At 38.7% G+C, this 14,801-nt stretch overlaps 1 protein-coding gene across 6 annotated transcripts in view; it reads left to right on the top strand.

The window, feature by feature from the left end:
• Positions 1-228: 228 nt before the first annotated feature.
• LOC127973534 (neuron navigator 3) overlaps positions 229-14,801 on the top strand; it is a 137,697-nt gene continuing 123,124 nt past the window's right edge. For 2 of the 6 annotated variants that reach the window (XM_052577378.1, XM_052577377.1), the window contains exon 1: positions 229-790. In XM_052577378.1, the coding sequence (XP_052433338.1) occupies positions 515-790 (276 nt within the window). In that variant the 5' untranslated portion in view covers positions 229-514. The remainder of the gene's footprint in view (positions 791-14,801) is intronic. The other 4 variants (XM_052577379.1, XM_052577380.1, XM_052577376.1 and 1 more) reach the window with 3 other exon arrangements.

The raw sequence follows: 14,801 nt of genomic DNA, 5'->3' as shown, positions 1-14,801 counted from the left end.
CCAGAGACTGTTTTGACAGTTGCAGTCAGAGTGTGACACGCTGCTGTGGAATGTTCTTCAAATGACAGAGGAGGAACCAGAGAGTTAGATGTGTCTCTCTGTGTGTGTAGAGAGAGACTCTAGTGAGGAGAGCAGAGTGGTGGTTGCCTTCCAGGGAAGTTCACGCCCCCAAGAGCTGTTTGGTTTTGTAGTGGTGCTCTGTCAGAGGAGGAGTGGAAGAGAGAGAGGAGGAGGGGAGAATGTGTAGTGGAGGAGCCTTCTCAGTTACTGAGAGCAGCACACGCTCTCTGCAACCGAATGAGCATGTCCGCACTCTCTCCCGCTACCAGCGCTCTCTAAGAGACATTCGCCCCCTCCCACCTCTTACAGTCCTTGCCAGACGTCAAGAGTAGACACAGGGCTCTTGTCTCTCTCTCTCTCTCTCCCTCTCTCTCTTGTGGGAGTAAGCCACGAGAGACAACTCCTCCACTTTTTTTTCCTCCTTATTTCTCTGTGACTTGCACTCTGAGGGACTATGCCGGTAGTTGGTGTTGCATCGAAACTCCGGCAGCCAGCTGTGGGGTCCAAACCCATCCACACTGCACTACCTATCCCCAACCCCGGGAGAAGCAGAATGGCACATGGACTGACACCCAGGAGCTCGGAGCTCAGAGTCCCAGAAACGTCTATGCTCTCCTGTCAGCTGTCACTCAAGACGGAGATCCATGACAGGAGGTCAAGCTTGGTCCCAGCTCCAGCCACAACTTTGGCGCGTAGCAGCAGAGAGGCAGAGGAGAGCAAGATCTGCAAGGTCAGTGAGACTGATGATGGCATTTTATCCAGGCATTCAACGTGTGATGTGTTTGGGTTGGTCTTTAGAGCAGGTACTGATTCGCTCTACAAGTGGTTTTCATGTTTCTTCAAGCTAGTAACGGTTCTCGTTTGATTTGTGTGGAAATATGATTGCATGCGTGTTTGGAAATAGACCAGCTATATGCCTGGTGGACCACTGCAATATTTTAGCAGGTGCCATAGATCGGTCATGTCTAGACATTAGTATTCTTTTTGGTAGCCATTAAGCTGTAGTGCATTTGCATGAATTTGGATTTGAAATTAATATTGATTGATCGATAAAAAAATAAAATAAATTGTTATTTACCATCATGTCATTCAAAAAAAAAAAAAAAAAAATATATATATATATATACATATATATATATATATATATATAGAATAGAATAGAATAGAATAAAGCGTCATACAACATGAGAGTATATTGATGATGACAGAATTTTCATTTTGTCTAAACTACTCCTTTAATTTCTAAAGGGAAGAATCACACTGATGTGTCATGTAATGTTTGAGCAAGGCTAGTTTCTCATTACAAACCATGTCATTCATGTCGTTGATACTTCCAGTTTACGAGAGGACTGTTGTAGTAGTTTTGAATGGCTATTAAGATCTCTATCTGTGAAATGAAGCATGGGGCCAGATTTAGGGGGGTGTTTGCGGGGGAGGCTGAGCCACCTGAGAAACCCTTGTGTATAGTAGACCAGTAAAGAACACTAACTCCCTATCCCCCATGTGTGGTGCTCTGTTGCAGATAGATGGCTAATGTCTTCCCCCTGCTCCACTGCTCAGGCACCACTATATTAAAAAGGCACAGTTGCTAGTGAATGTTAGACTTAGATTGCCGTGAACTCTTTCCCATTCAAAACAAAAGCATGCCAGTGTTTCTGAAAGCAATTTTCACACATTTGGCTGGAAACCAGAGTGGAGACAGAAGGAAGGCGGGGTGCTTTTGAGTGAAGGAAGTGAGAATCTTTCAAAAATCCCGCCATGGATATTCATTTGAGGTTTTGCTACACCGCCTTTCAAAACTGGAGGAAAAAATGAAAAGACTGTAGGGAAAAGACTTTCCTGTTTAGTAAGCTCATCCTGATCGTTGTATCATTTGTGACCTCCTTAGTTCTTCCTCCTTCATTTTCAAATCCTAAAAGGAGGGATTTTCTTTTAACCTGCAGAAAGTGTGTAATAACTTCAAAGCCGGGTCATGGTTGACTGTGCAGTGTTTCTGGTGCCACAAGTCGCAAGGATGTTCAGGGTTGCTGCAGGGCAGTGGGCCAAGAATGAGGGGAAGTGTGTTTTATTATTAACTCAGTGCTCTGTGACCTAAGACAGCATTCACTCAAGCGTCATTAGTGAGAAAAAAAGATTAGATTTGTCTTTTCATTGTAGTTTGCTGTTAAAAAAGCAGTGGGAATGTTAATACTGGTCATAAAGCACAACTGAGCAAGCACTACCTATTACAATGTTAATAAATAATGTCATAATGTGACTGACCTTTTAGTGTCTCCTTAAATAAAGAAATGTCCCACCTGTCACTTCCTAACTGGTCACAATGGAGCATTAAGTACTAATGTGAGCTTGTCCATTCAGGTCTTTCAGCTCTCTTTGAAATGGCTGAAGAGCCTGAGGCAGTGCTTACTTTCTCCTGACAGTGTAGTTTTTGTAGGACTAGTTAAGATCATAATGCAGTGGCACGTCACGAGTACATTCATTCAGAAGATGTGGATTTGTTTATACCCACATGTCTATTTGGCCATGTTTGTAGTCATTCCCACAGAGGGCAGCATGTTCACCTTGTTTATTGTTGACACAGGCTTTATTTGACTGCAGTTTGATTTGAATCATGTGCCGGGACAGCAAACTCATGACAAACTTTGCATTTGAGGACATCGATATACTTCTTGCCTGGCAGTGCTGTGATCTGCAAATGCTATTTATCAAGTTTCCAAACAAACAGGAGCTCCACAGAGCAAGATTTAAAGTAAACCCATGGAGCAACTTAACGGCTAATGTGTGGACAGACTGCGAATGTGCTGTAGAAGCTCTTTTGGACACCTGTAAGAGAAGTCGTCCAAGGAGCCTGTAAGGGCCTTATCTCATGACATTGTGAAGAGAGTAAAAAATGCCGATTGTGCAAGTTCAGTATCCCGTGGTAAACAAAGGAAATATGTGGTTGGTCTGGTTGGTGTACTGATTTTAGCTGATGCTGTACACTTTATACACCTGAGAATAAGGGCAGTAAGGTGTGTTCAAGAATGTGTGTCTGTGGAAGGCTTGGTTTGTGAAAAAGAGAACAAAAAGAAGGAAACAACGGTATTTTAATTAACTGTCTTCTGTTTCTGGGAAATATGAAGAATAAGGAAATCTTTTCTAATTTAAACCTACTTTTATGAACTACTGTAGAACAGTAAATGAAAAATCACAACAGTTCTCTAATTCAGCTTCCACTGCTCTGCATTCCGCTCACTTGACTTAACAACTGAAAATGGAATGACTCCACAGGGTGCTGTTCTCTGTTATACAAGCCTAAAATTGGGACATAAAGAATTATCTTCTTGTGCAGAGTGAAGTTTTTTCTTGTCTTTAGATCATCAAATAAAACAGCTGTTGATATAGATCCAAAAATAATGATCCAGAAATGTTTTGTTGAGATAAATCCATCTGTTAGATTTTATTACTCATATTTATTGCATTATTTATTGTCCCAACAGCTTTTGAAAAGCCTCCTTTGAGTGCTTGGCTTTGAATGCATATGGGGTGGGGGTGTCTTCTATGCTGCATGTGGAAACTGAGGTTTGTCTGTCTATTTTAGCATCCAGTGGCAGCAAAATCCTGTTCTAAGAAGTGAACGTGTCTTCCGTGTGTGCAAATCTTCAGTTTGTTTTTGCCATCTTACATATTTATTTAATGTGTTTCCTTTGCTCTATGAATTGTCTTTTGTAATAAAGTTATGTTAAATCCCTCTCCATCAGATGCTCTTAACTTTCAAAACTTGATTGTCAACAACAGGATCCAATGCGGTTGCTGTATTTACACCTCTGATTAGACAGTTTAACTGTCCAGTGAAAGGTAGCCTCTCTTAAACTCGGACCTTGCTGTTGCTAGTTTTTTAGTATAACTTTTCAAGGGGGGATAGTTCAAAACCTGTATGACTTTTTGTCTTCAGTGGAAAACAAAATAAAATACTTTTTTAGAATGTTCCACCTGTTTTTGCCCCTACAACATTGGACCCTTTTGACTTTCATTATATAGCCTAGACAAAATATTTGGGTCCACAAACCCTTTTTTGTTTGTTTGTTTGATTTTTACAGTTATGTCTCATGAAAAATATCTTGAGGCTGTTGGCGTATCCTGTTACATATGCACACAGACACACACATTTTGCTTCATTATCTTCATTCTTAGTAAGCTTAGTGGTGCAGTCCAATAGCGAGATTCCCCAGAGCTCTGTACTTGTCCCACTCAAGATTTGTATGTGTGAGATTAGGAAGTCAAGGAATGTAAACAGGCCACTGACGGTTCACAGTGTTTTGTATGAGGAGGCAGGGGAATGCTGAGAGTGCAAGGGGACAGTGCCAATGTTTCCCAGCAGCAGAGGTGCTGTCGTTGGCAAAACACTGAGACTTTAGGTCGGAAGTGGGGGGTCCTTCTGTCTATGTATGATGCAGCCATGGGTGGTCTGGCATGTTGCACTCCTTATCTGGAAGAGTGCAGGACACTGAAGACAAGTGATGATCCCGCCCCTTAGACAAGCAGAAGTGGAGTCTCAGAACAATTAGACAGCTCAGCTTGCATGGAAACATATTATATAACAACTCTCTTAAGAGGTGTGACTTGTACAAATCGAAATAATCTATTAATTCATCTACATATTCTTTTCCAGTGTACCAACTCAAGGGTTTAGTGATGATGCTGTTTATGAAGATAAAATCAGACAATTTAATTTACGCTGTTTAGTCATTTATTTAATGAAAATGTTAATTCTGACTCTGATTAACAAGAATTAGTCCACCCAAACAATGATGTTGTCATTTATACATCCCTAAGTTATTTCCAAACGTTTTCATTCAGATAAGAAAGATAGGCTAAAGCTTTCAAGCTTCAAAAGAGATGCAGAAGCACCAATAAAGTATCACATAAGTTGACTCTATATTTTTTTTGCATATATATATATATATATATATATATATATATATATATATATATATATATATATATATATATATATATATATATATATATAATTTTTTTTTTTTTTTACAGTATTTATTTTTGCTAATGTATCCTTGTGTGAAGCTCAAAGCTTCACTCCCCATTCACTGTAATTCCGAGGAAAAGAAAAACCAGCTAATTATTCACAACTTCTAATAAGAACGTCCTATAAGGTTTGAACAGCATAAGGGTAAGTGATGAAAGAATTTAGATAATTTATAACTATTCTTTTAAATGTTTTGTGGTCACATTATAGTGTTTGTTTACAAAACAGCCATGCAAATTTATATTGAACTTGTCTGGAACCTGAATCAGTCTTTAGTTAAAACAGGAAGAAAAATTGGTGAGAAAAACAGCGTGCAACCTAAACTAAAAGTTGCCAGGCATCCTGTTTATTTTACAGGGGTGTGCAGTCCAGAGACTAAGAACACTCTGTGCATACAGCTCAATTTGAAAGAAAAAAATTACATCTAATAACATTTAATGATCTGGCAGATGCCATTTTGTTTCCCTCGGTTCAGCTGAGGACTTTATCGCCAGTTTCATTAAGTGGCCTTTCCATATCTGATACTCTTGAATGATGCTTACTGATGTGGCACGGTAGAGCTGCAAAATAATTTCTAGACAAACTATACATTGAGACTTGGATGTTGATTACTTGTGTGTTAAGAACAAAAATAACAGACCAACTACAGAATGCAAACTTACCTAGTTATCTAATGACATATCAAAGACCAGTGGTTCTCTACCAGGGGGCCTGGACCCACTATGGGGCCTCAGCAGACTTCCAAGGTGGCCTAAAGATCAATTAAAATGATTTTAAATAGGATGAGGCAAGCAATAAAATTAGCTTAACAACTAAAAATCTAAATCTTTATTATTGTAATTCATTTTTTCTGCATAAGAAATTTTGTATAAAATATATATTTTTTAAATCCTTGTCAAATAAATAATGAAAACGTATTGAAAAGGATTGAATATTGTTGTGGAATGTCTGTAACAAAAAGAACAATGCATTTTAAGAATGAATGAATAAACCAATAAATAAATCAGTAAATAAAAATATAAGAACAAGAAGTCTTAATTTTAATTGAATATATTTAAAAATAAATAAAACAATTGAGTTTATTTATGAATTATGCTAGCTCTGAAAACATTGTTTTGTCAGAATAGCTAACTTATTGAGATAATTTAGCTCAAAGTGTGGTAAGCAAACCAATGAAAACGCACATTCAAGAGGTTAGTCTATTACCTTTTGTCACTCCCTTTCCGTCATTGCTCCAATCAGCTGCATTTGTCATTTGTTACATAATCTACCCAATCATTTTCCTGGAGCATTCACTTCATTCCAGACCTCTGTTCTCCTTTACTAATTCTCACAGTTTGTGCTCTGTCTCTGTCTCTCTCTCACTGATGTTGTGCTGATTGAGGGATAAAGGCAGTGCACACACCTGGCACTGTCTGTATAACTGGCTCTGATCCACACCATGAGCCCAATGCTGCACACAGAGGTCATGCACACACTCTCTTCCTCTTGGCTCGGGTCAAAGGAGACACATCTGTGGAACCAAAGCATGGGGTTCATTAGCAATCAGCAGGGACTGAGACAGAGCGGACATCCCAGCATGTTGTTAATACGCACAAGGAAAGGAGAGTAGGGATGCACACAGCTACGCATTTTCATGATCGACTAGTCATTAGGTTGTCTGAACATCTACTGGACGAGCTGGACTACATTCATTTGTCTCACTGTCTTAGGGTGAGTTAAAACTACTAAAATGACTAGTTTACTCATCCGGAGAGGGGAGAGGAGAGGAGAGGTAAACAGAACAAGTTCAGTTAGCCCCTCTGAGACAGACTGCATGGTTACATAGTGACCTGCTACAGAATCATGGGATTTCCTGGCCCATGGGCAAAAGTCCAGAGTGTTTTATTGGAGTGTTTATGCACTGACATGCATGAATGTTTAGAGGTTATTGCAAACTTCAGGGAACTTTAGCTGGCTGCTTTTCTTGTCAAAGATGTCACATGGTCTTCAAATATTACAAGATACTAGAAAGGAGAAATACCTTTATTCAGCAAGGATGCATTAAATTGGTCACAAGTAACAGTAAATATATATATATATATATATATATATATATATATATATATATATATATATATATATATATATATATATATATATATATATATATTAAGCTATACATATATTACAACATTGATAATATGAAATTAAATTAAATGTACTTGAGCAGAAAGTCAGAATATTAGATCATTTCTAAAAGATCATGTGACACTGAAAATTAGAGTAATGGCTGCTGAAAATAGATAACAGTTATTTTAAATTGTAATGATTTTAAATTGTAATGTCACAATATTACTGTTTTACTGTATTTTTGCTCAAGTAAATGCTAGGTTGGTGAGCATAAAAGATTTCTTTCAAAAACATTATACAAATCTTTCCTAGGCCAAACTTTTGAGCAGTAGTGTACATTACATTAAATGAATTTTGCCGAACTGCCAAGCGAGTTACTTAAATTTTAGAACATATTTAGAATAACTGAAACACTTTTTCGGTGCTTATTTTGTTGTGATTTTAAAGTTTTAGTGACATTTGCAGTGGTTCACCCCAGTACTGCATTTGGTTAAATGATTGAATCTGTGTTTGCCCAGATGACCGCAACAAATGAACTGTGAAGTACAGACAGACTCTGAACTCAGTGTGTGTGTGTGTGTGTGTGTGTCCTGCCACACCAGCCGACATCCAAGAAAATAAAAAAAGCTGTGCCAGCAGAAACTAATTAGATCTGATAAGCGATTTAATTTTAAGAGATGGTTCAGATTTATTTGCTCAGCACAAAATGTTTTAGTTTTTATTTTAGCAGTTCTCAATTTAGCAGGTGGCAAATTACTTTACCCTTAATAAACTCCAGCTTTATATGTACCTTTGTAGTTAGTTTAATCCTTAATCATTTCTGAAAATTGATATTTGTATCTTGCCTCAACAACAGACCAGAGGTTAAATATTTCCCATTATTTAAAGGGTTTAATAAATATAGAACAAAACAATATTATTTTGGAAAGGTGTTAAGCTCTTCATTAACGGTGTTTAAAACTGAAGTGCAGCATTATGGACAACAAAACTGTGCGGGTCAAGGCCAGGTTGACCAGACATGATGGGGTCTGGCTTTTACCACAAACTCTTTTTCTCTCACACTGCACAGACTCCTCTCTGTGCTTCCTTGAAGATTGCCAGAACCTCCTAATCTCATAATTATGGTGTAATCGTCTTAATAGCATAATGCTTCTAAATTTTACTTGTGTTCTGAGTCTATATATATATAGAGAGAGAGAGAGAGAGAGAGAGAGAGAGAGAGAGAGGGAACTGTTGTCCTCTAAATTGTTCATGCATGGTTTAGGTCAGCCATTAACGCAGTGGTTGATGTTTGATGGGCCTTGAATATACATATATATATATATATGCAAACTCATTCTCTCATAATGATCTAGTGAAAGCGGGAGGTTAATTTTGAATGAACACTCCATTACTGCGGTTATGACAGTGGCACAGGGGTCAGTTGTGTCGAACTGAACAGCGTTTAACAGAGTTCATTGTGAAGGTGGACATTTTGGTGGTGATTGTAAAAATGATAAATGCATGTTGATGTTACATTGCAATGTGTCTTGCCTATTTTTCCAAAAGGTCTGATGTTTCTCTTTCATTTTTGGTGTTGTGGCCTTTATCTATATAAACTAAAAATAAAAACAAAACATTGTGTTTTTGTAAAATAAAGAAAACTTACTTCCATCTCAAGTTTCCTTTTACTTGAGCGTGTTTGTGAGGAGAATGCGTAAAAATAAATAGAAACGCAGCAAAGGCCTACAGGCTACCACTTGCCATGCAGTTTTGTTAATCTGTTAATTTTGTGAATATATATAAACTGCATATTTATTCCTTTTATACAGGCTATATGAGTTTTTCTGTGCTTTAGATGTGTATGAAGCTCAGAAAACAGTTCGCGGTATCTACAGAAGTGTCTGCTTCATCTTTTGCTTGAAGATAAATAAAATCACATTATTAAAAAGTAAATATATATATTGGATGTTCGATTCCAGGCCTTACGTAAATTAAGTGATTCCAGAATAGATTTTTTTTTAATTCCCAAATTAGCTGCTAGCATAGGCTACAAAATATTTCACTCATGCTACTTCAAGTGAATAAATATGTGCATGGTAACTACGGAACTATGTTCATTATATTTGTATTTTATTTTTCCTCGATATTGGTGATTATCGTCTGTAACTGAATTTTATTATTGACATTGCAAAACATCGTCATTATACCTTAAAATCGTCATATCGCCCAGCCCCATCTCATTTTCTCTTCCCCTTTGCTGCTGTTATCCCGATGTCGATAAGCATGTGTACCTTCGCACGCACTTCCATTTATGTTTAAGTGTATGTTTTGCAGCAAAATTTTATTTTATCTAAGCTTTATATCAATTACTGAAAACAATATTTAGTAGTTTTTAGTTTTAATTATCACTTACAATACAGGTTTGGAACAACATGAGGGCAAGGAAAACTGAATTTTCATAAATCTTTACCAAGCACCAGTACAAGTGCACCAAAATCTAAAACACAACACATTAAGCTGGTCTTTTCAGCATGTCTAGTTCAGTTGAATTGGCACTGTGCACTGAAGTGGTAATGTGTGTTTGGCTCACACCCCTGCTCACCTTAAAAGAAGATGTGCATGAGAAAGACTTATTGCATTGGAAGCAGATGGAAGCACCTACTGCAGATTTTTAAAGCCCACATCTGCCTGTTTCCTCATTCTCTCACTCATGCTTTATTGTAACTTCATAAAGGAACAGCTAAGAGGAAAAGGTAAAGGACGAATAGGACTTGCTAAGTGAGGAAAGGAAACGGGATGAGTTAGCTAGGCGGATGAAGAGGTCTGGTTGGCTTTCATGGATCTCAGCCCTTCTTTCCATGTAGTCTACTGAGCCAGTATTGCAGTAATGTGGAGTAAATCGGGTTTAATTAAGTTTTAAAGGGCAAATTTAGATTAGAAGCATATTGTATAGGGAAGGAGTGTGCCATGCTTTGTGTCCTTTGATCTCATAAATATACACACATATGCCAGACATACACCCATAGTACTGGCACAGAGTCTCCAAATGGGCCGTTCCAGTAGTGCGTATAGCTAAGGCATGCTTTGATATTCATTTTCCCAGGTTGACAGGAGCTGTTAGTCATACGAAAGATGGCTACAGTAAGTTACATTGCTACAGGCTAAAGAGCACTGCATTGAGAAAACGTCAGCCCCTCCTGTGCTATGTATCTCTGTGTGTGTACTTCAAAACCGCAACAGCCTTGGAACTACATGCAAACAATTTTTGCTTTTCTGTTAAATTGTTCATAGGTGTGGCAGCTTGTGACACCTCTTATATTCTGGGCAAAGGATGATCCTTGCACTTGGTGCCTCAGGGGTCGAAGCCTGTTTTGCTGAGAGTTGCATTAAAACAGGATGCTGGAGTGCAGTGTTAAAGATGTGCAGAAAGAAAGACTGGGAGAAAAGTAAAGAGGGAGGGAGATGGGGAAAGTGAGAGAAAGATATTTTGCACCATCTTGACAGAGAGGTATCCTTGTGTAAATTAGAGTCCTGCCCCATGGTCTCTTTTTTGCATGACTTTACAAGGATCTGCGAGAGAGTTTTAAGACTTTTAAGTCTTGCTGCATTGCCAATGAAAAGATCATCCATTTTTTTGTAAATGACGTGATCATATTGAAAGCATCAGTAAGTGTTTATGAACTTGGGTAGTTATATTATAGCTGTATAATTTGCCGCTTGTTGCAAGTTTTCTTCTTGTAATGAAATTGATAATTTTAGTGAAAAAAGAAACCTTTTAAAAAAAGTTATCATTTAATGAGACATGTGGATATCCCTTGCAAATATAAAGAGCATTGCTACAGAGAGAGAGAGAGAGAGAGAGAGAAACTCTGTTAAATGAAAAAATAATTAAAACTAAGAAATAAAAAATTATATATATTTACTGTATTTTTGAGACCAGCATTATTTTTTAAAGAAATATTAATGTCCACATTGATCATGGGATGAAAATCTGTAAAAAATAAAATAAAGTTGTTGTTTATGTTGCCAAATGCACTCAAATCAGAGTAGCAAAATATATTACCTAAACAAACATAGAAGGGGCAAGAGAGGTGTCAAATTTTGTTCCAATTTCATAGAGCTTGCTCAGAATTCCATTTAATTGAATACAGTTGGATGTGTATTCCTGGTGGTCCAATCAAATTGCTCCCACATAAATGGAAAAGGAGGATGAAGGCAAACATTAAAAACTTGGGAGATTCGATTTTGCCCAATATTTTTCTGTGGTTACATAGTTTTATTTTATTTTATTTTTTTTGCCTGGCAGACAGAAGAACTACAAGCGTGCCAGGCTTGCCTGATTTTTCACTGTTTATGTGCATGTTGTGAGTGTGTTTGTGGGTCTGATCTTGTTTTCTCAGGTTTATATTCTGAAGTAGCACTTGGCTGCGGGCTGAAAGCAGTTACACTTTAATAGGCCAGTTGTTTACTCTTTTCCAGACCCACTCTGGATGCACTCTACTTCGGAGTATGCCTCTTTGCTGGCAGGTATGCTTTGAGCAGTAAAGTTAACGTTGTAACGTGCCCACCACCGTCTTACTAACTGATTTTACAATCCGCCCAAAAAGTGCTTCTCTTTTATGATAGCTGTAGGTAATGCAAACGAGCTTGGGAAATAGACCCACCTCTGTTTTAGGCCTCCTTCATTCCGACATAGTCAACACCACAGGGTGACGAACACCGTGAACTCACTGACTAAAAGAAGACAATGTATTCAGATGGCTTTAATTAATAGATATTGGGCCCATAAGCTTTCCGTTGCACCCTGAAAGGAATGGATTAAAATAAGACAAGGGGTCCAGTGGAGGAGTCTGGGTGGTGGGAAGAAGGGATGAAAGAGGAGGTGTGCTTGCCAAAAGCTGTACTTTTTTACATCTGGCCAAGAGGCAGCATGAATGCCACGTGCACCTGATCTTTCATCTCTTCCTGCTTGTAGGAAATGGAGAGCAGATTGGTCTTTGCTTTATGTGATGCTCTTGATTGAGGACAAAAAGAAAAGGTTGTAATTGCGGTTAGCCATTGCATGATCTATAATATAGAGGTCTGGCTTTGATGGGACTCAACAGTACCCTGTATAGTGATCAGAGAACCCGTTGAAAACCAAGGACAGTGGTAGCCATTTGCCAATAGCTAAGCCTTCTGTCAAGACCTTAAGAAGGCCGATGATGTTATAGAGAGAGACCAAATGTCTTAACCCTCTCAGACAGCTCTATGAGGAATGTTTGGATTGGACTGCATCTACACTTAGGGGTACACCGCTTACACTCTGCAGAAAAACAAAGATTTGCACCGACTGGTGAAGCTATCGGGCAGCTATCAGCCAGGATTGCATCTGTGGTCTCTCCAACATGATCCCCTGCTGATAGCTCCAACAGGAACTCCATTTCCACTACTGTAAAGACTATAATTTGGAAAATTTGTTCAACTATTTGTTGTACTTGTTGTTGGTCAGTGACATGGAGAATTATGTTAGCCTCTCCCTTACGGCTGGCATTTGTTTATAAGGGCCTGGCTCTCAGGAGGAACAGTTTGGCCTTGGATCTATTTGTCCTCACTGAAAATTGCACAAGTACTCTCCCAGAGGTTGCGAGTAATTGATGACTACATATGTTTCTGGGTTTTGCTTTAAATTCAATGTCTCGCTCCCTCTTCACTACCCTCACACTTGGTCAGCGGAGACTTTTTTTTGCAGCTTTATGGCTTGGAATGTAAACCTCCTCCTCCACAGGCTTCAAGCCTATAGATTATATGACATGACCATTTAAGGTCCACTCCTAAGATGTACAGTTTTTCAGCAGTTAAGCGCCGTCTTTATAAAGGTCAACTGCTGAATGACGTTGGTTTATCAATATCTGAGGCAGTCTTTGGATCCATAGAGATCCATAATGAATCATTTAACAACTATAAATTGGGCTTCCTCTGAAAAAAAAAATTACATTTGTGTTGGATGTTTTTGATTTGATCTCTCATCTATCTATCTATCTATCTATCTATCTATCTATCTATCTATCTATCTATCTATCTATCTATCTATCTATCTATCTATCTATCTAATGTTTGTAACCCAAGTCCAACAATGGCTAAATGTTTTGCATGCAGATATTACGATAAAATCCACCTGTTTTTTTTTTTATATGTGTCTGTGTGTTGGTGGGCTTCCAGCAGAGCAGCACTTGGTACCTTGTGCATTCAAGCGAATGTGTCGTAGTCTGTATTTGCACAGCTGCAAGAGGACAGGAGCAAGTCAGATAAGGGCCTTGGCCTCAAGCTGGCCCAGCAGGATCCTCTGTGAGCAAACGTTTTTGGGCTGTGATGCAGAGACCCTGTCTGCCTCTGCAACCGCTGCTTTCACTGCTTTCCAAACATGGCCCTTCCTGCCTGGAGAAGAGCGACAGGGGATAATCTGCACACACTGACATACTGTAGATATACATACAAAATGTATATTCGTACTTGTACAAACATCAGGGAGAGACCATCTTTAAAGTGACCTACTGAGGGTTGTTGGTTAAACAGTGTAGCAGGGTCATGTAGGTTGCTGCTGCTGGTTTGGTTCGAGAAAAAGTGAACGGCTTCTGAAGTCTGACTACTGAAACCTAATACTGTTGTGCTTGGCAGCATTTCAGACATACGCATAGATGTCTGCCCTACTTGGACACTCTCTGAGCGCAGGGCCCCTCAGGTGAGAACTTTTAATGTGTGTGAGAGAGAGAAATAAGAGGCAGAAAGCAGGACAGAGACATTCACTAGTTTTTTGTCTGATTCCTGTTCTGAAGAGTGAAAAAAAGGAAGCCAATCCAAAGATTAAGAAACTGTTTTTCTCTCTTCCTAGAGTTTGGGTGCAGTTCAACCTAATGTCATGACCTACTGTAAGTCTGGTTATTCACTTGAGACCCCGTCTCCACTTCCTCCTGTTCCACCTGAGAAAGTAAGAGAGCTGTTTTTGCTCTTTGAATCTGTAATTAAATGATTGGAAATGCCACAATGAACAGCCTTTACTGTATGGGTGTGTGGAGGCTTGGTCAGAATTATGACTGATGAATCTATCCCATCCTTGAGAAGTTGTACCTACAATTACAGTCATCACCTCACTGTTCTGAACTTTAGCAAGTCCTGACATTGAAAAACGCTCGGCTAGATCATAGGGGTTAATAGGATTTGTGGAACAGTTTTTTCCACCGGATTCTCGGAATTTGAGAGCATTGTGAAAAGTAGTTTCTTACAAGTATCCCACACACAATACTGACCCCCAAGCCAGAGTAGATATTTTCAAAGTTTGTGGTTAATTACTCTTGTAGCCCCAAGTACCCCAGCTATAATATCCAGCCATGATACACTGTTTGCTTGAGGCTACACATATTCATTGAGCTTTGCATTTGAGTTTATTAATTAGGGAGGTGATATGGTGAGAGCGTGTGGTAATGATGTTCACACTGTCTGTTCTCTTTCCAAGGTCGAGATGCAAATGCCAAGTTTGCTTGTCTAAGAACAGCACCTCTGCCAAAGTGTCTGTGCAAAGTCTTTTCTTCCTTGTGTTAAAGCAACTAAAAGAAAACCCTATTCTTTGGTCACGAACAACTTT

The sequence above is a fragment of the Carassius gibelio genome, chromosome A4, assembly GCF_023724105.1.
Source record: "Carassius gibelio isolate Cgi1373 ecotype wild population from Czech Republic chromosome A4, carGib1.2-hapl.c, whole genome shotgun sequence".
Classification (NCBI taxonomy): domain Eukaryota; kingdom Metazoa; phylum Chordata; class Actinopteri; order Cypriniformes; family Cyprinidae; genus Carassius; species Carassius gibelio.
Note: the sequence above shows the minus strand (reverse complement) of the source record. Positions and strands in the feature narration are given on the sequence as shown.